Genomic DNA, 24,580 nt, shown 5'->3' with positions numbered 1-24,580 from the left:
GCTTCCACCAGACCCCCCAATTTTCAGAAGATCTAGAAGATCACAGTGCTTTGGATGAAAATTTATTATTTTCCCCAAAGGTTTATGCAAGAACCTAAACAAGTCACAGCAGATGTAAAGGCATGGATGGATGGCTATAACCTGTATCACTGGAGGGAGTTTAATCACAGATCTATCAAAGTATTGAAGTCTCTGACTTTCTTCACCATTTGTTTATTTAACATCATAAGCTCCTCCTACAGACAATTTACATGCAGGCCATAACCTGCAGCACAGTAAGGATACCTTTAAAAACTCAAAGACTTGTCCTTGTTGCTCAGGGGTACTTTGCATTATTGTGACAGATGAAGTGTTTATTTCCAAATTAAACTGGGTTGCAAGGAGGCATTGAAAAGTGAAACAAACAAAAATAAGGCTAGCATTTTTAAAGTAAGAATTTACTAATGTGGCTTTTTCTTACCTCAAAATTTCAAATACTTAATTTGGTCAAGATGGGGACTAATCTGACACAGATTAAAGCTCCTTTATAATTGAGGAAATAGTCTTTGAAAACAATCAACTCAGTGTTTCCAAATTTTACTAGACTCATTTTGACAACAGATATTGAGGCCATACTGAGGTTTATAGTCTCCCAGAATTGTGTGCAAAAATGGATCAGTGACAACAGAAGTGATTCTTGAGTGTTGTAATAAAGAACTGACTCTATTACTACCTATACATGGTATACTAGTTCACTTATTTTTGAAAGGATAATGCATTAAAGCCCTTTTCCCATAATTGAGGATGTTTCAAAAATGATCAATTTGAGCTGATATATAAGAGTATGTGGAGGTGAAGAATTTATAGCTCAAGCATATATTAATCAGTAACTGTTAGCTAGATTAGCTGAAGCCTGGAGGCCTTAGTTTCAGCTTCTCCAGAGTCACGTGATTTTAGATAAGGCCTAGACTATATTCCATTGTCCAAAGAAGGAACTAAAAGTATATGTGGCCAGAGGAGCTATCATCACTTTATTTACTGCATTCTACTAGCCAAATAAGGGAATAAAGACTTATGTGGCCAATCATAACATATAGAGGGTGGGATCTTTGGGTTCTTTGTCTGAAATGTATAAAAACTGTGAACACTCTCTAGGGAGCAGCCCTCCTATTGTAAGTCACTTTATCTCTCAGTGAGACTGCCTCGCCACTCATGAGTTGTTATAATAAAAAACCTTTTCTGCTTTCTACTTTGAGTGAACTCTGAGTAGTCATTTTTTGGTAGAGGTCTTTTGTGTCCCGCACAAGGGTAAGCTGGATGACTCTGGGCCAAAGACTTGTGTCAAAGGCTTCAGAATAGCTATGAGATACTTTGGGATTATTTTAAGAAATCCCTAAACTTTCTGAATATTTTTAGTTTGGAGGAGTTACATGATACCTACTTCTGATCTAGGCTAATCTTAGAAGAATGGAGAAGGAGAAATTTCAGCATTATTTGGAAATTTTGCACTTTTTTGGAAGGTTCTCATAATTCCCAAATGAATTGAGTCTTCCAAAGTCATGTCAGAGAGAATTAGAAAATTAACAAGTAGTCAAATGAATGATGGTAAAATGTATAAATTAACTTTCCTTATTATTCAACCAGCACAAATCATTACTTACCATGAAAGAGGGCAAGACTCTAAGTCCAATGATTCCTGCCTCTACTTCACAACTTCCTTACCTTGGGGAACCTGTACAAGGCCAACATTTAAACCAGCAAGTAAATCTCCAAGAAGCCAGTCCTTGAATTGATATACACACATCCATTCTAGGAAGGGAAAGATGCCAAAAATGACTTTCTTAAATCTCTTCCATGAGCAGCTATGAAGAAGCAGAATAGTCCTAATTAGAACTCAAAAGACATATAGTCTTCCCTATGTCACCCTCCCTTTCCTATACATATCAGTTGTGCAAGCTACTCAAGAATTGGGCACTGTTAATCCCTAAATGCAGATCAGATCTGTATTTTGTTTGGTGTTAAACATGCTGGTGGAGAGCATTAATTTAATTATATGAAAGTTTTTGAGTCTTGAACTTGAAAGCCTATTTGGGTGTTCGAGATGAAGAAAAGAATACTTAGCCCTTTTACTTTCTTCCCATGATAATATTTAGGTATAAAGAGAAGAGATGTCTAATGGAAGAGGCTGAACTTTTGTTTCTCTCTACTAATGAGGAAACAGATGAGGTACTACCATTTACTTTCAATATGATCAATTAATATTTTTACCTAGCCCTTCATGCTTATATTTTACACTTTAATAGTTTACATTTTAACACTTTACCTGGTATTTAGAACAAAATCATTTTGTTCTAGAAAACAATTTGCAGAATATAGATAAATTACAATCTTAAAATTTGAGAAACTTGGAATACACAGGAAGACAAGAAGAGCACTAATACATATAGTTAATACATCATTGCCTGTGCTATAATTTGGGATAATGGCACAAATAAATTTTTAAAATAATTTAAAATCATATTTAATATGTTCCTCAATTACATTTAAAACAATTTTTTAACTTTTTTTTAAATTTTGGGTTTCAGATTCTCTCCATTATCCCCTTCCCCAGCCCCCATTAATAAACCACTTGTGAAGTTATACAAAACATTTCCATAAAAGTTATATTGTGGAAAAAAAAAAAAAAAACAACAGATCTTCCACCCAATAAAAAATAACCCTCAAGAAAATTATAGTTTAAAAAAGAGAGAGTATGACTCAATTTGCATTTGTCTTCTCTCATTATGGATAGGATTTTTCATCACAAGTTCTTTAGAGTAATTGTGGATCATTGTGCTACTAAGAATAGCAAAGTCATTTACCTCTGTTTATCCCAGAACATTGGCATTACTTTGTATACAGTAAAAAGAGCTCAAGAAAGTAAATGACAAATCAGAAAAGCTACATATTTACAAACTCGAGTTTTCATTTATTTTCATATGCATTCCGACTATAGTACCAGGCATGGCAAAATGATATCAGCTAACATACAGTGGAATGAGGATGAACAAAAGTCCCAAGGCTCAGGATTGGATTTGAAAGAAGATATAGCAAGAGGAAATAAATAGTATGGGTATGAATGTCAGAGAAAATACATGAAGATAAATGAAAAGGTCTTTTCACAAATGAAGTAAATGTATGTTAGAAAACAGAATCAGTTGAGAAAAGGAGAGGCTGCCAATTAAGAAGAAAATGAAGGAGGAAATAAAAAAGAGAAGAAAGTTTTCGGTAGAATAGGTAAGAATTTAGGAGATAAACAGGAAGTCTATTTTCTTGAAAGGAGATATTTTAAAAAGTAGAAATAAGAAAGAAAAAGCAATTCAGATTTTAGGTGACAATATTTTCAGTTTATGAACAAATGATGACATAATGAGAAAAAGAAATAGGAATTACAGCAAAGTCATAAGAAAAGACATTTAATTTGTAATAGATGAAATTAAATATAGTATTAACTCTTGTACAGCATCTGTCTTTTGACAGACACAAAGGATTAAAGAAAACATTGTGTGATGTAAAGTGAGAGAAATGGTTGGGGTAAACAAGGTTTGAGAGAAGAAAAAACAGCCCTCAGTGCAACTCTCATAGAGAGGACATTAACATGTTCATTTTCATATATGATTGCTCTCCTTTTGCCATCATTCTTTTAGAGGTTTGACATGATGGATAAAGAGGACCTGATAAATCAATATAAACAGAACTGAGAGAACATAATGAGGTCAGTCTACATGAAGGAAAGAATCCCATGTTTTGATTAAAGACAAAATAACTGATCAATCAGTTAATCATCATGTATTTACTGAGAATCTGCTCTGGCAGAAATGATCATTGATTCACACTATCAGTAATGTTGGAAGGAGAGGTACTGAAAGACTGGAAAATGGCAAATGTGTCTTTTCAAAAGAGGGAAATACTATAGGTCAGTGAGCTTGATATCAATTCCTAGAAAACTCTAGAATTCATTGTTAAATTTATTGTATGCTGCTTGAAGGCAAGGGTCTGTTCTGTTTTAGTCTTTATATCCCACATACCTCACACACACATCACTTGGAACATAGTTGATACTTAAAGAATAGTTGTTGAATTAAAATAGTGAATATCTGGAAAAAGGTGAATTGATTAAAAGAATTCTGACTGGCTTCCTCAAGAATAGGCCATCCCTAACTAATCTTATTTATTTTTTGACAGAATCACTGGACTTATTCAAATAAGGAGTGCCATAATTTTTAGAAAATTTTAGCAAAAAAATTGATGAAGTATTATGTTATTCTTGTGGAAAAGGATAGAAAAATTAAGGCAAAACAATAATATAATTATGGGGATTCAAAATTAGGGAATACTCCTAAATGGTTTGATTTAAATTCTAAAAAGGTTTGCCAGAGTTTTGTGTTTGCCCATGCATTGTTTAATATTTCTATTAATGAATTAAAGTGATACAAAGCTCAAACAGCTAGTTAATATAGTGAGTGAATAAGAAAGTCAGACTCCAAAAAGCTAGGTCAGAATATTGTGTCAAATATAAAAAGAAGAAATTCAACAGGGATAAATGCAAAGTCTTATACTTAGTTCAAAAAATTATTTTCATAAGGATATAATATATGGCTAAATAGCATTGGCATGTGAAAAAAATATTAGATTTATTCTTCTTAGTTTCAGAGGGCAATGGCTTTCTGAGAGGCAAATTTAGAAATGATGAAAGGAATATATTCCTAAAAATCAGAGCTATGCAAAAGTAGAATGGACATTAAGAGGTTATAGATTTTCCTTAAGGAAGATCAAGGACTAGATGGTCATTTATTAGATATATTATAATTAGAAGGATTCTTTGGGTATGGGTTCAGGTGTGGGTTGGACTAGATGGCCCCTGAGAGATGTCCCAATTTTTAAGATACTATGATTCTACAAGTCATTCTTCATTGACAAATGGTGAAAGAATATGAACAATTTTCAGAAGAAGAATTTAAGAGCCATTTCTAGTCATATGAAACAATGCTCTAAATCATTATTGATTAGAGAAATACAAATTAAGACAATTCCATACCTCTCAGATTGGATAAATGTTGAAGGGGATGTGGAAAAACTGGAACATTGATGCATTGTTGGTAGAGTTAAGAAATGATCCAGGCGTTCTAGAGAGCAATTTTGGAACTATACCCAAAGGACAAAAAGCTGTACCTACATACTCTTTGATCCAATAGTGTCACTATTGGGATGATAAAAGAGAGAAAAGAACCCACATGTACAAAAATGTTTGTGGCAGCTCTTTTTATAGTGGCAAATAATTGGAAATTTGAATGGAAATTGGAAAATTAGTTGGGGAATAGCTGAATAAGTTATAGATATGAATTTAATAAAACATTTTGTTCTATAAGAAATGATAAGCAGATTGATTTCAGAAAAGCCTGGACAGACTTACATGAGCTGATGCTGAGTGAAGTGAACAGAACCAGGAGAACATCATATACAATAGCAGCAGGATTATATCATCAACTATGATAGACTTAGCTCTTCTCATCAATACAATTCCAATAGACTTTGAATAGAAAATGCCAAACATATCCAGAGAGAGAACTATGGAGACTGAATGCAGATTGATGCATACTATTTTCACCTTTTTTTTTGGTTGCTTTTCTTTTTTGTGATTTTTTTCCATTTTGTTCTGATTTTTCTTTCACAACATGACCAATATGGAAACATGTTTAAAATTATTGTACAAATGTAAAATATATCAGATTGCTTGGTGACTTGGAGAGGAGGAGGTAGGGGAGATAAGGAGAAAAATTTGGAACACAAAATCTTATAAAAATAAATGTTGAAAACTGTATGTCTATTTGGAAAAATAAAATACTATTAAGATACTATGATTCCACTATAGAGGTACTGTAGGTTACAAAGTAACTTTAAGACTTTAATATTAGAAAATAACTTTAAGGCATGATTCCTACCTTTAAAAAGGTTTTACTATCTAGCTGGGGAAATAAACATTAGATATATGAAATAATTAGATAACAAGTTCTAAATTATACAATGCAAGAAATACAGGAATTAGGAAAGAGAAGTATTAGGGTAAGTGGCAACAGTCAGTGAAGGCCTTGTTTTATAATAACTAAATAGTTACACTCACCGGAATTGTACTCTGTGTTTAATTGTGGTGATATTGATATCTACATCTCCTGAAGAAGCTCCTTTTCTTCTATGCTCTTTTTGAAAAGATTCTTCATTGTATACTTCTCTTTTCACATCATAGAAGAATTTGCTACCTTTTTGTTTAAGATGGGAACTCATTATGCTTCTTTCTAGCCACACCAATCCTCCTGAATATATGCACAAGAAATTAAGTCCAATCAGCATCTCCTTTATACAGAAATAGAGACAAAAGCTGGGAGGACTTTTTTAAACTGAAAAAAATTTCCCTCCATAGTATATGCATATACCTTTTGTCCATTCATATAATCATTACACCAATTCAAATCTATGTTATCTTTTACTGGATTAGTGCCATGATGCTCCCTATTTTCCATTCTTTCCCTTCTCCATATTAACTGCCAAAATAATTTTTCTAAGGCAGAGACTGATTCCTATTTATTAATAAATCATTATTATGAATATACTATTATCATTATTATGAATACATCATTTCCTAAGTTATCTGATTCCTATATATTCATAAATAAGTTATCAACTCCTCAGTGGAGTAGCTAAGGTTTTTCACAATCTGGCTTCAAACAATCTTTCCAGACATTTTATATTACTCCCTTTTTCATTCACTTGCTCTTCTAGCTAAACTAGACTATCCAACTCAATATCTTACCTTGCGTCTCCATTTCTATGAATATGCTGAGCCCCATGTCAGATATGAACTCTCTTTTCATCTCTACCTTTCAGAATCCTTCATTTAAGGTTTAGCTCTGATAACACTTCCTAATTCTTGCCCTTCCCTGGGCTTAAAGCTTCAATAGCTGTTTTTTAATTACAGGAGAATAGAAAAACATGAATAAGTCTATGTTTATCCTATTTATAGCCTTCATGATTAGAAAAAACTTCTACCATATTCACTCTGATTGTTCATTTTTTCATACTAGAGACTTCATTTTGAAAATTCTGATCTTATTTCCGATTGATAAATGGTCTAAAGATATGAACAGATAATTTTCTTTCTTTCTTTTTTTTTAATAATAGTTTTTATTTACCAGATATTTGCATGGGCAATTTTACAACACTGACAATTGCCAAACCTTTTGTTCCAATTTTTCCCCTCCTTCCCCCCCGCACTGGTCGACCAATACATGTTAAATATGTTAGAGTATAAATTAAATACAATATATGTATACATGACCAAACAGTTGTTTTGATTAACAAAAAGAGTCGGACTTTGAAATAGTGTACATTTAGCCTGTGAAAGAAATAAAAAATGCAGGTGGACAAAATTAAGAGGGATTGGAAATTCTATGTAGTGGTTCATAGTCATCTCCCAGAGTTCTTTCGCTGGGTGTAGCTGGTTCAATTCATTACTGCTCTACTGGAACTGATGTGGTTCATATCATTGTTGGAGAGGGCCTCGTCCATCAGAATTGATCATCATACAGTATCGTTGTTGAATGATCTCCTGGTCCTGCTCATTTCACTCAGCATCAGTTCATGTAAGTCTCCCCAGGCCTTTCTGAAATCATCCTGTTGGTCATTTCTTACAGAACAATAATATTCCATAATAATCATATACCACAATTTATTCAGCCATTCTCCAATTGATGGGTATCCACCTAGTTTCCAGTTTCTGGCCACCACAAAGAGGGCTGCCACAAACATTCTTGCACATACAGGTCCCTTTCCCTTCTTTAAGATCTCTTTGGAATACAAACCAGTAGCAATGCTGCTGGGTTAAAGGGTATGCACAGTTTGATAACTTTTTGAACATAGTTCCAAATTGCTCTCCAGAATGGCTGGATGTATTCACAATTCCACCAACAATGTATCAGTGTTGAACAGATAATTTTCAAATGAAGAAACTGAAACTATTGTATTGTATGTTTTGTATTTTGTTTCTAATACTTTTCCTGATGAGAAATAATGGCCAGAAAAATGGCAGCTGAGTTTCAAAGCAAAAGTGGGCAAGCAGAAGGTACTGAATGCAATCAGGAAATAAAATTCAACTGATACTTAAGAATGATGGAGTCACTTAAGACTTAGCATCTTATAAAAATGAATGTTGAAAACATGTAATTGGAAAAAACCCCACTATTGTGTGTGTGTGTGTGTGTGTGTGTGTCTGTGAAGAATAATTAACATAGAAGACACTATATCTAGCTGTGCTTCCTAAAATAAAAGTGACTCTAGATCTCATACCAACACAAACACACATACAAGCCCTATCATGCTTATAAACTGTTAAAGAAAAAAAAAAAAAGAGCATGGTTTTAATCTATCTTGAAGTCAATGTGGTAAATAAAATATCCCAAATTACTGGAACTGTTTTTGCTTTTTCTTTGGACAGCTAGAATTAATCACAATCACTGGCACATGGTTAGTGTTTAAGAGAACCTTCTATAAGATTCTTAATGATACTTTTACAGACAATGTGGGGTACTGTTACTGGAAAAAGTACATCAACAAGAACTTGGGTTGAATATTATCACAGAAGCAAATTAGCTATGTGACTTTGGACAAGCCAAATAATATCTCAGAGTCTCAATTCCCTAGTTGGTAAAGTGAAAATGCCAATCTCAGATGACAGGAAAAGATAATGATGAATTTTGGAGGGGATGTGGGAAAACTGGGACACTGATACATTGGGGTTTTTTTGTTTGTTTGTTTGTTTTATGAGGATTAGATGGGATGTTTGCAAGTGCTTTAGAAACCTTAAAAAGCCATGTAAGTGACAGCTATTGTTGTCAGATAATTCTTATGTTTTACGTTGTTCTGAAAATGTGGAAATTTTTAATAAATGTTACCAACTTTTATTAGTTGGAGGATGTTTTAGTCCCTAAAGCCCATTCATCTTAAATTCTCAGCTGAAACTTTCAGCAGATATTAAAGTTGTTTACCTGTTGGCTGATAAGCTTTAATAAAATCAATAAGCTCACTTTCCCCATTCACTATGACATCTACTTTGGATCCTAGACAGCTAGAATGATTTTTTTTTTAATTATAGCCAATCTCCTTCCCAAATTCTCAATCTCTTTTCTCTCAACTTTTTTATCACAATGGATATTCAGGGTATCTGAAGTCAAAAAGAAAAACAAAACTAAGATACAAAAACAATTTTTCTATTTAAAATACAAAACAATTTTCTAGCCTTTTTATTATAGTAGACAGTAGGAGGAATAAGTGAATAGGAATGAGTGAAACTATAGGATCATAGAAACACAGTTGAAAGGCACTGTTGAGATCAGGTCCAATCCCCTCATTTTAGAGGTGAGGAAACTGAGGTACAAAGAGGCTGTTAGTTGCTCAGGAACCCACAGGCATCAAGGAACAGAGTTAGGATTTAAATTTAGGCTGCTGTATTCCCCTTCCCCCCAAGCATATCTTTTCCTTGATAACTTTTTCTTCCTCTTTCCTGTGTCCTACTTAAATACGGAAAAGCAAGGCAAAATGAAATGATTTCTTAACTTGGACCTGTGCTTACAGCCATTACAAAAGTATCTGCTAACTACTATATGTTTTGTGATAAATAGATATTTGTTTTGTTCTAAAGACAAAAAAATAAAAGGACATAACAATATCGGATAGGATTACACTCTTTCTTTGAGTTGAAAAACACCTTAAATCCTTACTTATTTCATAAAAGAAAAGCAAAATAGGAATATTAATCCTCAAAATTGCTAGACGATATGCTCCTTCAACATTCTCTCCACTTATAAATTTATAACTCAGCAAAGCACCCATACAGAAGAAAGGAAAGAACTGTCTTTCTTTTTGCTTTTACAACTATCCCGTGGTGTAATCAGATATGAGGACTACTGAGCCTTTTCAGGGCTTCTTCCCTGCTGTGACTGAAAAACAAAAAAAAATGTTCAAAAATTTTTGTAAAGTTGATTCTTCTTACCATCAACACATGAAGTGTGTATGAACAACATAAAATTCAGTAGATCTGAAAGGCTAACAGCTCTTGTTATAAGAGAATTCAACCAGGTATTACATCCAAATAGCAGACGTGAGTGAAACAAGACTGGCAAAGGAAGCCCATCTTACCAAAGATGGAGCTGGATACATGTTTTTCTGAAGTTGCCAGAGTGATGGGGAGCCCCTCGAAGGTGGCATAGGTTTTGCAATCAAAACTAATCTAGTCAACAAGCTTGTATTCCTATCAAGAGAAATGAATTACAGGCTCATGATGTGATTGGCACTTGCAGGAAAGTGCTACTCCACCATTATTAGCGTATATGCTTCCGCCATACTAAACCCTGATGAGATCAAAGAAAAATTTTATGAAGGCATAGAGACTCTCATCATCAATGTGCCAAAAGAGAGTAAGATTATAATTCTGGATGACTTTAATGCCAGAGTAAACACAGACTATCAGACATGTGTAGGAATTTTTGGAAGAAATAAAGTCAGAAACATCCACAGCAATGGTCACTTACTTCCAAAGACTTGTATGTTTCATGGCCATGTCATCACTATCATTGTCTTTATTTAACCAAATGCAATAAAACTTCATAGATGCATCCTTGCAACAAACATTGGTATTTAATAGGCTGTTATTGTAAGAAGAGATAGACAAGAATATTGATAATGACATAGGCAATATGTAGTAAAGAGTGCTAGATTTATCCTAAACTAAATGTTTCCATTCAATAAATCCAAGGCAAGTTGACTATCAAAAGACTGAATGTCAATAGATTAGAGTACTTGTCCCAGCTCGAATAGTTGCCTGCTAAATTGGAGGGAAAGTTGAGCTATGAATAGTTAACCAACAGTGGAGCAGAAAAGGAATGGGCAGTTTTCAGAGATTTTGTGAATAGCACTGCATTTACTCATCTGGCCAGAACATTCACAAACATCAATATTGATTTGATGAAAATAATGTAAATTTAGAAGCTGCTAAGAAAAATGCTTACAAAAAACCAAAAATGAGAAAGCCCATCTATCATCAAAAATAAAGTTCAAGAGAAATTTAAAAGAGATACAGGATTCTTGGCTCACTAAGGCAGATAAAATTCAGTTTTACAATAATAGTAACAATCCAAAGAACTTTTATAATGCCCTGAAGGCTATTTATGGGCCAAAGATCTATGGTGCATCTCAACTATTCAGTGCTAATGGAACCACATTAATTAGTGATAAGGATATGATCCTAGAAAGATGGGCTAAACATTCCCATGGTATTCTCAACAGACTATCATCAATCAATTATGTAACCATTGACTATATAACTCTACTTGAAGTCATTCAGTCGCTAGATGAACTTCTGATCTGAAAAGGTTATGAATATCATTAGATTCCTCTGCTATGGTAAAGTAGCTGGTGCTAAGATTTATAAGGCAAAGGATTCACTACTCATATAAAAGCCCACTGAAGTCTTCTGAATTATATGGCAAGAAGTTATCACCTGGGAGTTCAAAGAGTCATTGTCCATTTCTATAAAGAAAAGGGAAACAGGTCATCCTGTGACAATATTGGGGGAGGGAGATAAGGAGAGTCTTTCTCTTAGTCATTGCTACCAAAATTCTTGTCAACATTCTCCTTAATATTTATCTTTGACCTGGAAGATGGAGATCTACCTGAGAGCTGATGTAGCTTCAGAAAGGGCCAAAGAATGGTAAAAATGGTGTTTGGGACCAGATAATGCCAGGAGAAATGCCAGGAATCAGAGGTCTGTGCATGATTTTCATCAATTTGACCAAAGCTTTTGATGATGTCAGTTGTGAGAAGATCATGACAAAATTTAGTTGCTCAGAGTTCATCAGTATTGTACTTTAATTTCATGATAGCATGCTTGCCTGAATTCTAGATAATGAACAATGCCCTTGAACTTTCCCAAGTCACCAATGGAGTAAAGCAGGGCTTTGTGCTCACTCCAACAGTTTTTAATAGCTTGATATTTTCAATGTTATCAGATGCCTTCAATGTGAAAACAGCATCAAGGTCTATTACACTGATGGTAAATTATTCAACTTGAAAAAGCTACAAGCCATAATTAAAGTGGAGGAAGTGCATGAATTTTCTTTTGCAGATGATTGTGACTTCAGCGCAGCCTCTGAAGCTGAGATGCAACAAAATATGCTGTTTGTGCTAGTTTTTGCCTAACAATCAGCACCGAGAAAACACAGATTCTCTACAACAGGAGTACACAATATGTAGAAGCATTGGTTACACAAATGGAGAAATTTTCAATACTGTAGACAAATTTACTTACTTTGGCCACATTCTTTCCAAGGATGTACACATAGATGATGAGGTTGACGCACGCATTTTCCAGAGCTAACTCAAAGTTGGGAGGCTCCAGAGGATAGTGTGGGAGAGAAGAGGTTTAAGGCTATCCACCAAACTGAAATTCTACAAAGCTGTTGGGCTGGCCTCATTGTTGTATGCTTATGAAACGTGGACAATCTACTAGTGCCAAGAAATTGAATCACTTCCATTTGAATCATCCGATTGATGATTCTGAAGATCCCCTGGCAAAATAAGGTACTGGACATTGAAGTCCTCTCTCAAGCTAAACTGTCAAACATTCAAATTCTAGTGCAGAGAACACACTCCGAAGAGCTGGCCATATTATTTGAATGCCAAAGTGATGTTGCCTAAAAGACTATTTTACAGATAACTCACACAAACCAAGTGTTAACATGGATGTCAAAAGAAGACCCAAGTATACTCTCAGAGTGTACTCATCAGAGAATTTTGGAACTGATTGTGAAACATGATACTGGCATAGGACTGCCCAGTATGGCATATTTGCATCAAAGAAGTGCTATATCTTATAAGCAAAGCAGAATTGTAGCTCAAAAGAAACATGTGATATATATTGTTTAGAGACTTCTTCATTCTAAATGTTCATATGAATTATTTGTGTCTAACTCATGGTAGAGCCTTCCAAACTCATATTGGTCTGAACAGCACAGATGGGAACACTATACTTTGAATCCAAATTGAACCCCAAATAGTGATGTCATTTTATTCTTCTTTGAGCACCACTACCAACAATCAACCAACTTAGATCTCCAGGGCTTAGCCTAGTGCCTCACAAATAGTTTTTAATAAATTCTTATTGACTAAAGGCCCCAACTTCCTCATATGTAAAATTAAGGGTTTGAACTTGATGAATCTTAAGGTCCCTTACAGTTCTAAATCCGATAACCTCCCTTTGCTCTCCATCATTTCAATACATGTATTGACATATTGACATATGAGGAAGTTGGGGCCCAAAGCCATTAAATCACAAGCTGACAATTTCAGTCCAACCTCTACCTGACCAAGAAGTTGGCCTATAACATCTCTGAGAAGTGATCATTCAACCTTTACCTAGATGTCAAGGGATGGCAAAATTCCACCTTTTCCAGAGAAGTCTTTATATTAAAAGGAAACTTTAATTCTTCACTTTGGGACAAGCAAGACTAACATAATCCCAGCTACCACTGTGATACAAGGCCAGACAGCACAGTTTTGAATTCAGGTTCTCTAATTCCCAATCCTCTGATCATTCAATCAAATAAGGAAGGAGAGATCAGTTATCTGGAGAGATCAGAGTCCTTCTCTGTAAAGTGAAGAGGGTCTGAAGTATATGACTCCAAAAATTTCTTCCACCTTTAAGAATCTATGCCTGTTATTTCCTAGGGTGTTTATAACCACTTTGACCCTACATTAGTCATCTCCTTGAGACATCTGGGCTTGAAAAGGCCTACCACTTCTTATTTATTTTTACAATCCCTCCACTCTCCTGACTCCTCTCTCTTTCCTTTTCTGCTTCTCCTCTTTCCTCATCTGCTTCTCTTCCCTCTTCCACTTTTCCGCCATAGAAGTCTTCTCTTCCCTCTCAGCTCCTCCTCCCTTTCCCATAGCCCAGCTTTTCCTCCCCCTCTCCCAAGGCCCAGTCTCTCCGCACTTCCCATAACGCTCAGACTTTGGGGGCGGGCTTTCTCCAGGCACCTCCTCTGTCCCGTCTACGTCAGCAGCTCGGCTTACTTTCGCGGCGGGAGAGACTTCGCCTGGGGAGCTGCTGCTAACTAGCACGTCTGTGTTGGGCCAGGGGAACTGGCTTGGGGCCTGGACAACTCAGGTTTCTAGCCTGCATTTGGGGTAACCTTGCCCGACTCACCTACATTATTGCTACATACATTTGTGTGAATGAAAGGACAGGTGAGCAAGGTTGTAGTCCAAAAGTTGCGCGGCCCTTAGGGAAGTTTTCATGGTCTGGGTGCTGATCCACCGCGAAGGCGCCGCCCCCAGCCTGGGAGGCTGGGATCCTGACTGTTCCAGAGCCGTTGCGATGGAACTCGTGATCATAGTAAAGCTTGGGGAAGGAAAGTGGGGAGGAGGGGTAGAGCAAAAGGACGCCCGCCCCATGTGGGGCACTCTGACCGGGGGAGATTCTCGTTTTCTCCTTTGTGTATACACTCAATTACATCTGTGGTAATTGCTTCCCCGGTCCCTCACTCTCACTTCTACATTCCTTAGTTCCTCACACCTGTTCTCAGCTCTGTAGTCTTAATTCTCACCCTCACTGTGCCTCTTCGGCGCTCCACTCTACGTTTCGCTCTCAGGCTCTACTCAGCAAAACTCGTTATTTTCGGCCTCGACCTTACCTTTCCTTCTCTCCTCCCAGTCTCTCACTTACCTCATTCTCAGCTTACCATCCTGGGCACCAACCTTTTCATCTTTAGCCCTAACCTTACTCGTACGACTCGGAGTCTCTCACTCACTCTCTTACTTCCTCAAGGGCATTACTCCAAATTCCTGTCATCTTCTCAACCTCATTCCCAGATTCCTTCATTTTCAGTCCCTTTTCACTTCATACCTTCCATCACATTCTCAGCCATTTCATCGAACATCCTCATCTTTTTGACGAAAAACAAGAATTCTCCCCACTTCAAAATCATTTCATCAACTTTGAGCCCTCCTGGAAGAGGTGCTGAAGTGCAGTACTTGGGCATAAAAAACCAAACAAAAATATGAGGTAGGATAATACAGTGGAAAAGGCATTGGATCAGGTGTGTGTGTGTGTGCGTGCGTGTGCCTGCGTGCGTGTATGTCTATATATATACTTTCTTGATCTGATAATTTGTTGTTAAATATTTTGAATCCTCCCTGATGTTCTACTGGGCACATGATAATTTCTCTTTTGTTTTGCATTCCTTTTCTGTTTTTCAAATAAAAAAATGAAAAAAAAATTAAGGAATAGCTAAAATTTGTTTTGTCCTGTGCTGTCAAGTAACAGGAAATTTAATGTGTTGCAAACAGGAAAATTACAACATAGGATAGGACAAAGTAGAACTATAATAATCAGCTGCATAAGGGTCTAGTGATACTGTTCAAAGTCAGTAATCACTAGCTTGAGTGATGCCTGGTTTAAATCACAGTTATCTCCAGAGCCAAGTAAGAGTTTCATGGATAGCTGAGGACTATCCAAGAAGAATCATCAGATTGGATCAAGAGCACCTATTTCACCAAAAAAATATATGAACAGAATTCTTTCTATAAAGCACAGGCTGTAAACTTTTTTTTTTTTTTTTTTTAATTGCACTGTAGCCCTCTTGGAACTCATGGCTCCTCAATATTACAAAAGGTATGGAGGGAGTATGTATAGTTTTATGGTACTAAGAACTATTTAATCACATGGGGAATATGTATTTTACTGTAATATATGTATATAAACATATACATATTTTATTAGCAAACCAAGCAGGAGATAATGATCTAAACCACTATTTTCTAAAGAAGTTTAATCTATGCTTTCTGACTTGGGGAGGCGGGGAAGAGAAAAATTTAGAACAAAGTTTTACAAAAATATATGTTGAAAACTTTACATGTATTTGAAAAATATTTTTTATTTAAAAAGTTTATATAAATTAATTATCATAACAAAAAAGCTAAAAAGTCAGAAACAACCTCAGCATGCAAACATCTGGTCTCTCTGCCAAGTGGAGAGATTATGGTAGCCAGGTATACAAATTTTGAATATAAACTCATCAGAAAACCTTACTGAAGTAAATTTAAATCCAAGTCTACTGTTCCAAACTTTTTATTTCTTCTGCTACTTCTGCTGAAATCTTCCTGAAATTTGTAACAAAGTCTCTCTTAGTTCCTTATTCTATTTTTCTTCTACAGATCTACACAGTTTCGAGATCCTGTCCATTCTACCTTGACAATGTTTTCCATATCCACTTCCTTATTTCTACTTACACAGCCAACAGACCTGTTCATGGTCCTCTTCACCCCTTGCCTGAAGTGTTGAAATAGTTTTCTAATTATCCACTGAATCCCTTAAGTCTCTTCCTCTCTACTTCTATCCTCCTGGGCAAAGCTGAGCTACCAAAATGATTTTCCTAAAGCATAGGTCTGTTCATGTCACTTCCCAGTAACTCTAGTAGCTTCTTAAGATCTTAAATTTCTTGGTTTGGTATTTAAAGTCTTTTATAACCTGGTTTCAATCTGCTTTTTCATATTAATCATACATTATTCCCTGTACAATCCAAACTAGCTTTTTTATGCTGTTTTTCAGATACTATGCTCCATTCCCCTTAAGTTGGTGCCTTTGCACAACTTATCTGTCCCCTGGCTTTAGAAGGCATTGCCTTCAGTGCACCTCTTAAAAGTCTCTTTTTATCCTTATAGTTCAATCATGCCTTATTCTTTGTGACCGCATTTGCAGTTTTCTTAACAAAGATACTAGAGTGGTTTATCATTTCCTTCTCCATTTTATTTTAGAGATGAGGAAATTGAGGCAAAGAAGTTAAGTTATCTGCTCTGGATCCCATAGCTAGTAAGTGTCTGAGGCTAGATTCGAACTCAGGAAGAGAAGTCTTCCTAATTTCAAGCCCAGTGCTCTATCCACTGTCCCATCTATTTACACCAAGGTCTAGTTTCTTTAAAAGCTTAGTTTAAATATCACCCCCTATTTGTGGCCTTTTCTGATTTCCCCAATTAGTGCTTTCTCCAAAAAAAAAAATTTACTATCACTATGTGTGTCCTTGCAGAATGTAAACTCCTTAAGAACAAGACTTTCACTTTTGTCTTTGTATTCCCATACATAGTATAAGTACATAGTATGTGTTTATTGATTATAGATTGAGGATGATCAATCAATACATGTAATGCCTCAGTTTCCCTGTCGCAACCCCCGCCCCTTTCCTGGATATTAGTACTGAGATAATTAGGGCTTCAGAGCTCTGGCCACCTTTAGCATTCCAAAGAGTCATAAAATTCCAGATGCCTTATCTCAAATACTTGGTTATCTCCTGGGCCCAGACTTCCTGTCTCCTGCTTGACATCTTCTTGACCCCCCCCAACCTGTCAGAATTAAAAAGTTATGGTCCTTCATGGAATTTCCACTCACCCAATGCTCTTCCCTACTCCCTTGCCTTTGTTTCCCTGATTGCTGGAGCTCTATAAAAGTCTCTGGAATTATTTGCTAGATGCTGGATGCTTTGAGACAAGAGTCCAATCCAGCTGGCTGGCTATAGCTAGTATGGCTTCGCTAGTCCAAATTCTCCACTATTAAAATATTAAAAACCCTAATCTCTGTCTTGTCTCAGTTTCTTCAGCATTACATAAGCATTAAGTGCTTTCTAAATATCAGGCATTATGCTAAATAAATCAAAGGCATAGTCCCAGTTTACGTTTTTATAAAGGAAAAGTGTTAGAGAAGGTATTAGCAGGAGAAGCCTTAGAAAAGGCCTCTTTTAGAAGGTGTGGGAATTTTAGTTAGTCAGGAAAGGAAGCACAAAGGTACAGATGGGTGGAGGTGAAAAAGGAAAACATTCCAGGCATTTGGAGCACCAATGAAAATGCACAATCAGGAGTTAAGGTATGTTTGAGGAAGAGCAAGTAGGCCAGTACAGCTGGATCACAGGTTTGTGGAGGGTAATAAAGTATAAGAAAATTGGAAAGACAGAGCCAGGCTATGAAGGAATTTTAACTGGCAAGAGAATTTTATATCTGATCCTATAAGTAATAGGGATTACTAAAGGATTGGCATAATCAGCTCTGTTCCTTTGGAAAATCACTTTGGCAGTTAAGTGGATGATGGATTGAAGTGAGGAGAGACTTTATTGCTGGACAAGTTTACAATAAGCTTGGTGAGAAACCAGTTACCCAAATATATCATCTCATGAACATATAGATGACATATAAACAAAAGAAAAAAGAGGTTTGCCTAGACTTTTATGAAAAATTGTCTTTTCCTTTAATGACAGGAAAGTCACCACATTTTTGTTCTTATATATCATTCCAATAGACCACATGAAAAAATAGAAACAATGCCAAAAAGAGAAGATGGAGCAAACCAAGTATATACAAAAGAGCTCCATGATGAAAGTGACCATTTTGAGAGTACTGGGATATCAATTCTGAAAGTGTTTGAGAGATTTGTATTCTGGGGATCGAGAGGGAATCTTGTGTGTCATTACCACTCAAAAAAGATGAATGAGAAAATAGCAATAGTATTGAATAGGATTGATTGGATGAAGTATTTATCAGTCCCAGAACTTTGAGACCTTTGAGGTTATTTATTCTCTGGAGGAATGAGCTTTGAAACTGAGATACAGGAAGTTGCAGGAAGTGACATGACCTGTGGGAGGCAGCCAGCATTAGTGATCATTGGTCAAGGTTGGTTACATACTGATAGTCTATCCAATGAGAAGGCTCGAGTCTTTTGCTTTTAAACCGTGGACAAGCCGGAAGTAGGTCAGGTTCCAGGAGCACATGGTGGGAGTTGGGGTGGTTCCCAGGTGTTTGTCTAGATCTCTCCCTGCAGGGATTAAATAAATGTTTTCTCTTTGTACCCGATAATGTCTCTGATTAGTTAATTGGATTGGGAAGGGGATCTTGCACTCAACCCATCCCACACAGTATGGACCCAAATATAAGTTTTAACAACTCTGCACAATTTTTATGAGAATAATATATACATGTATCCCACAAACCCTGATGAAGGTATGAGAAGAGGCAAACTTTCCCAAACTATGGTCTAAAGTAAACCACATATTTATGGTCATATAATTGAGTGAAAGGCACAGAAAAGACAAGATCCTATTAAGCTTGTTTGTTGACTACAAAAAACAAAAACACAAAACCCATTTGATTTGGTACAGCAAAATGCTGCCTTAAAATCTCTCTTCCAACAAAGTGCCTACCTGCATATGTTAAACTAATATATTCCTTAAAAGTGTAATTGCGATTGAGATTAAAAGATTATTCTTTTATGACAGAAGTAGGACCATCAAAAGTGTTTGTCATTATCATGGAAATATCTGGCATTCAAGAAATGAATCTCCTATAAATGTCATACAAAGGTCATACAAATGTCCTTGTTTACAGATAACATTGTGCTGAATACATTAAGGGCTGAAACACTGTGAAACTTCTAAAATAAAATCCATAATCACTTAAAAGAGCTTGGCCTAATTTCTACATGGAAAAATGACGTGTGGAAAGATGCTTACTGTCCAGACTACAATATAAGAAGCTACTAAAACAAGAGCCCATAGTGGATGTCATTAGGGAATATATACTGGCTTTAACATCCACTGTAAATGGACAATGAAATAAAAAGAATAAGTTGATTGACTAGATGATTAGTTAGCCAAAGGATGGATGGTGGTGATTTTAAAAGTTAAAACAGACATTTTTAATGAGGTAAAATATGAAATTAGATGAAATTTGCATGAATAAAAAATTAATACCATTAGGAAAAAGGAAGCTGTCAACTAAAGAAAATATTTATATCAAATATTTCTGATGAGTCAGATATCCAAAATATATAGTCAACCAAGAGATATAAGAAAGGTCATGTTCTAATAAGTGTCAAAAGCTAAGTAATTCTCAAAAGAATTGAAAACTAGTAAGAATCATGAAAAAAAGATAAATTTAACTAAAAATAGGGAGATATGAAAATTAAAAGAACTCTGAGGTTTCACAGTATAACCAACAAATTGGCAAGTGATAAAAGATGGGAATAGTCATTGTCTAAGGGGTAGTGGAAAGACAGACACATTAATGCACTGTTGATGGAACTATGAACAGATCTAATTTTATTGAAAGCAAGTTAAAATTATTGGTAGAAAATGACTAAAACTTGGAATACCCTTTGATTTAGTGATTTCACTACTTTGGATATATACCCTAAGTACAAAAAAGAAAGACTTCACACATATCAAAATATTTATAACAAAACTTTTGTGGTAGCAACCTGGAAACATCTCCAATAACTGAAGAGTGACTAAATAGACTATGGACTATTCCTCTTCTTCCTCATCTCGTACTGGCTTTCCTGGCTTCTTTCAAATTTCTCCGAAATTCTTTTACAGAATGCTTTCTTAACCTGTATTATTTCTTCCACCTTCAATTCTTAATTATTTTTTATTTATCCTGTATATGGGTTGTTTTTATTTATCCTGAATATAATTAGGTTGTTTTTGTTTGCTTTTGTCTCCTTATTGTGAATTCTGTGAGGGCAGGGACTGCTTATTTCTTTGAACATTCCTGGTTCTTAGCATATTATCTGGTACATAGCAGAAGCTTAGTAAATATTTACTGACTCATTGACTCTGTGATAAGAGACAATGAATATAATTGATGAGGTTTAGATTTGGGGTACCCAAATGAAATTAGGGTTACTGGTGGTCAGGGAAATGAGGTTTAGTGGCAGGTTCGGGGTTCAAGGAGTCAAATGGAGCTCCCCTGCTCCCCTCAGGATTTGGCGCAAAGGTAGGGAGTTAAATGAGGTCTAGTGGCAGCGCAAACAGTTCTCTGTAAAGGAATTTACAGACCTGAAAACCTAGATTGATAAAAGAGGTTTATTTTGGGGATTGGAAGTAAGGTTAAAGTCTAGTTAAGGAAATAGGTGAAGGTAGAGATAAGAGGGCACTGGAAATAGTATTCCAATGGGCAGAGATCCTTGGTGCGCCAGGCCCTTGGCTGGCATGTTTGGAACCTCTGCGAAGAGAGGTTCTTTTTATAATGAGAGATTTAGCTAAAGGGGCCCGTGAGTAGAGTCTCAAGTTGGCTCAGATTTGATAGGAGTTGTGAGACTTCTGGTGGGGGCTGGGACAAGTTTGGATCTCCTATTGGAATTCAAAGGGATGCTTTTGACCAAGATTTGTGAATCAAAGGTACAGGCTTCCTGAACTGATAATGCATCAGCCAGGAATCACTGAGAATAATCTCAATCAGGAAAAAATAAATCAATCTGAAAGGACTAGTTTCTTGAAGGGACCATAACCTGTTTCATAATGAATTACATAAAAATTGATGCAAAGTAAGCAAAAGCAGGAAATTAATTTCCACAATTACAAGTGTAATGGAAAAAAATAACTGAAAGCTGAGAAAATAGAACTAATCCAAGCCACTAAAAAGAGATATGAAAAGATAGAGATGAGGACCATGGGTGGGGAATACTACAGATAATGTGTTGCTAAATTTTGTTTTCACTTAAAAAAAATTTTTAAGGTGGAGGGGAGGCCACATTGGGAAATGGAAGTGATGCAAAAACTAAAGATTTTGCAAAAATCAATGAGATTCAATTGGAAGAGGAAATAGGTAGTTTCTGTAATGACAATGAGAGATAATAATGGATGATTCAAGCGTTCCATTGGTACCCATATACCCTTAAGAGATCTAGAAGAAAGCACCCAAAATGTCTGGTGAAATCTGTGTGGAAGAGTATTTTTTCCCCTAGTAAAGTAGTAATAATATAATAGTAATAACAGTAATAAAATAATAGTAAATTATTTATTTACAGTATATATTACTTTATGAATTATGCAGGAAGAGAAAAATCAGAGCAAAAAGGAATAACTATGAAAGAGATTTAAAAAAAAAAAAGAAAGAAAGAAAAAAGAAGTGAACATAGCATGTATTGATTTACATTCAGTCTCCTTAGATCTTTTTCTGGATGCAGGTAGCATTTTCTGTCCAAAGTCTATTGGGATTGATTTAAATCGCTGAACTACTGAGAAGATACAAGTCTTTTATAGTTGACCATCATGCTTTCTTGCTGTTATTGCGTACAATGTATTCCTGGTTCTGCTTGTTTTGCTTAGCATCAGTTCATGTAAATCTTTTCATTTTAGAAAGGCCTTTCTAAAGTCAGCTTGTTCATCATTTTTTTATGGAATAATATTCCATTATCTTCATATACCACAACTTCAGCCATTTCCCAACTGATAGGAATCTACTCATTTTCCAATTCTTTGCTACCACAAAAAGAGCTACTGCAAACATTTTTTGCACATGTGTGACCTTGTAGAAGAATATTTAACAGGCACAGGAGTCACAGAAAGATAAGGCAGGTGAATTACCATACAATTGTTAGAGGTAATATCCAAAAGAAACTTAAGCCAAATTTTAAAATTTTGAAAGGCCTTCATTATTAAAGTTTTAATCTAGTAATTTTGATAGAAAAGTGAATTTAGGTGCTTCAAATCAGGTCAAAATATTTTGTGGCAGAAAACTGAATTTCTTGCAATCCTTTTGCTTTCACATTGCTAATGTTTTTTCAAGCTTTTCCCAAAGCATGGAACCACCAAAGCTCCCACATTTAAATCCTCCCACATTTAAAATCCAATGAAGATCAGAGTGGAGGCGGAGCCAAGATGGTGGCGAAGGCACACGCTCTTTAAGCTCCTCTCATGCCCTTAATACCAATCTTTGAATTCAGCCTCAAAAATAGTGCTTGACTGGTGAAATTCATGAAGATTAAAGGTACAATGACTTACCAGCTGAAGATAATCTGGAAGACTGCCAGAGTAGGTTTGTTCTGAAGAGTGGGAACAGACCAGCGGCAGTCAGGGAGAGAGGTCCTGAGCGAACCAGGGACGGGAATAGCCTCTGAGGCTAGAAGAGCAGTGGAAATGATCCTGCCATAGCCTGACTGCTTTGCCTTGATTGTAAAGCAGTGGACCAACAGAGAGATTAGAGCAGGGTACTCTAAAAAACGCCAGAACTGTACCTCCCCATCCCCCACCCTGCCAAACCAGAAGTGACTCAGCATAGACCAGCCCAACTGTGCAGCTGCACGCTGAAGCATGGCCAGGGCAGCTGTAAATCTACACGGCAAGGGGGTGCAGCCCGGGGCAGCCTCTAATCTGCACAGTGGGGGCTCAACCTGGGGAAACAGAACTTCCTGCAGTGGGACTGTGCTTCTGGGGCAGAGACACTTCTGGTTGGTTTAGGGCTATTCAGCTGGTCAGCTGCTAATACCCACAGCCCCACAGCAGGGTTTGGATTGGGATAGTGACACACTGCCTCAGGGCAGTCATTAATCCACACAGCAGAGTTCTTAGCAGCCCCCCCCCCTTCCCATAGCTGGGCCATGCAGGCCTGAGTCACTTCTGTTGGGGAACTATTTCTCAGAGCGCTCCCGTACCTGGACACTCTTTGTAGCTGGTTGACAGGCCGTCCATACACCTATCCCTGTTCTGCAGAGGAAGCTGGTAACCTCCTGGCCCCAAAGGCAGACCCTACAGGCTTTAAAAAATGAGTAAAAATATTAAAAGGATGATTGATAGCTTCTATACAGAAAGAGAGCAGGTTTTCAACCCTGAGGAGACTAATAGCAGACAGTCTCCAGACAATTGTTGGTCCCCACTACAAAAGGCTCTCCTGGAAGAGACTATTCAAATCTTAAAAGAGAACTAGAAGAAAAATGGGGAAAGGAAAGAGAAGCTATGCAAGAGAGTAACAACTTCCTGAAAGGTGAACTGTAAAAGGTAAAAAACTCCCAGGAAGTGCAGGGAAATAGAATTTGTGAATTGGAAAAGATAAAGAACTCCCAGGAAAGTAGAATTTGTGAATTAGAAAAGAAAACTCACTAAAAAAAAAAAAAAAAAAATTAGTGAAATGGAAAAAAATTCCATAGAGCAAAACAACTCATTTAAAAACTCAACTGAACATGTACAAAAATAAGTAAAAAAAAAGCTAATGAAGAAAATAACTTATTAAAAATCAGAACTGAACAAATAGAAGTGAATGATTCCTTGAGACATCAAGAATCAGTCAAGCAAAACCAAAAAAAAGAAAAAAATAGAAATATTTCATATCTATTTGGAAAAACAACAGACCTGGAAAATAGATCTAGGAGAGATAATCTGAGGATTATTGGATTTCCAGAAAATTATGATGAAAAAAAAAAACCCTAGATACCATTTTACAGGAAATCATCAAAGAGAACTTCCCAGAGGTAACAGAACTAGAAGGGAAAATAGGCATTAAAAGAATTCATCAAACATCTTCTAAAAAAGACCATAAAAAACAAAACTCCACGGAATATTGTGGCCAAATTTCAGAACTATGAGACTAAGGAAAAAATATTACAAGCAGCAAGGAAAAAACAGTTCAAATACCTAGGTGCCACAATAAGGGTCACTCAAGATCTGGCTGCATCCACATTAAAGGATTGAAGGGCCTG

At 36.1% G+C, this 24,580-nt stretch overlaps 1 protein-coding gene and 1 long non-coding RNA gene across 11 annotated transcripts in view; both read right to left on the bottom strand.

Annotated features, from left to right (window-relative positions):
* Positions 1-14,475, bottom strand: part of SLC26A8 (solute carrier family 26 member 8) — a 159,441-nt gene extending 144,966 nt beyond the window's left edge. For 5 of the 10 annotated variants that reach the window (XM_074311136.1, XM_074311140.1, XM_074311142.1 and 2 more), the window contains exons 1-3: positions 14,292-14,422; positions 6,140-6,329; positions 1,702-1,841 (exon numbers count right to left, since the gene is read on the bottom strand). In XM_074311136.1, the coding sequence (XP_074167237.1) occupies positions 1,702-1,841; positions 6,140-6,300 (301 nt within the window). In that variant the 5' untranslated portion in view covers positions 6,301-6,329; positions 14,292-14,422. Of the gene's footprint in view, positions 1-1,701; positions 1,842-6,139; positions 6,330-14,272 lie in introns of all 10 variants that reach the window. The other 5 variants (XM_074311137.1, XM_074311141.1, XM_074311138.1 and 2 more) reach the window with 3 other exon arrangements.
* A 3,354-nt stretch (positions 14,476-17,829) lies between these two features.
* Positions 17,830-23,679, bottom strand: LOC141566515 (uncharacterized). The gene is made up of 3 exons (XR_012489341.1): positions 23,540-23,679; positions 22,890-23,053; positions 17,830-18,922 (listed from the first exon to the last, which is right to left on the bottom strand). It is a non-coding gene; the product is annotated as an uncharacterized LOC141566515 (long non-coding RNA).
* Between the last annotated feature and the right edge of the window lie 901 nt (positions 23,680-24,580).

The sequence above is a fragment of the Sminthopsis crassicaudata genome, chromosome 4 (assembly GCF_048593235.1).
Source record: "Sminthopsis crassicaudata isolate SCR6 chromosome 4, ASM4859323v1, whole genome shotgun sequence".
NCBI classification, from domain to species: Eukaryota; Metazoa; Chordata; class Mammalia; order Dasyuromorphia; family Dasyuridae; genus Sminthopsis; species Sminthopsis crassicaudata.
Note: the sequence above shows the minus strand (reverse complement) of the source record. Positions and strands in the feature narration are given on the sequence as shown.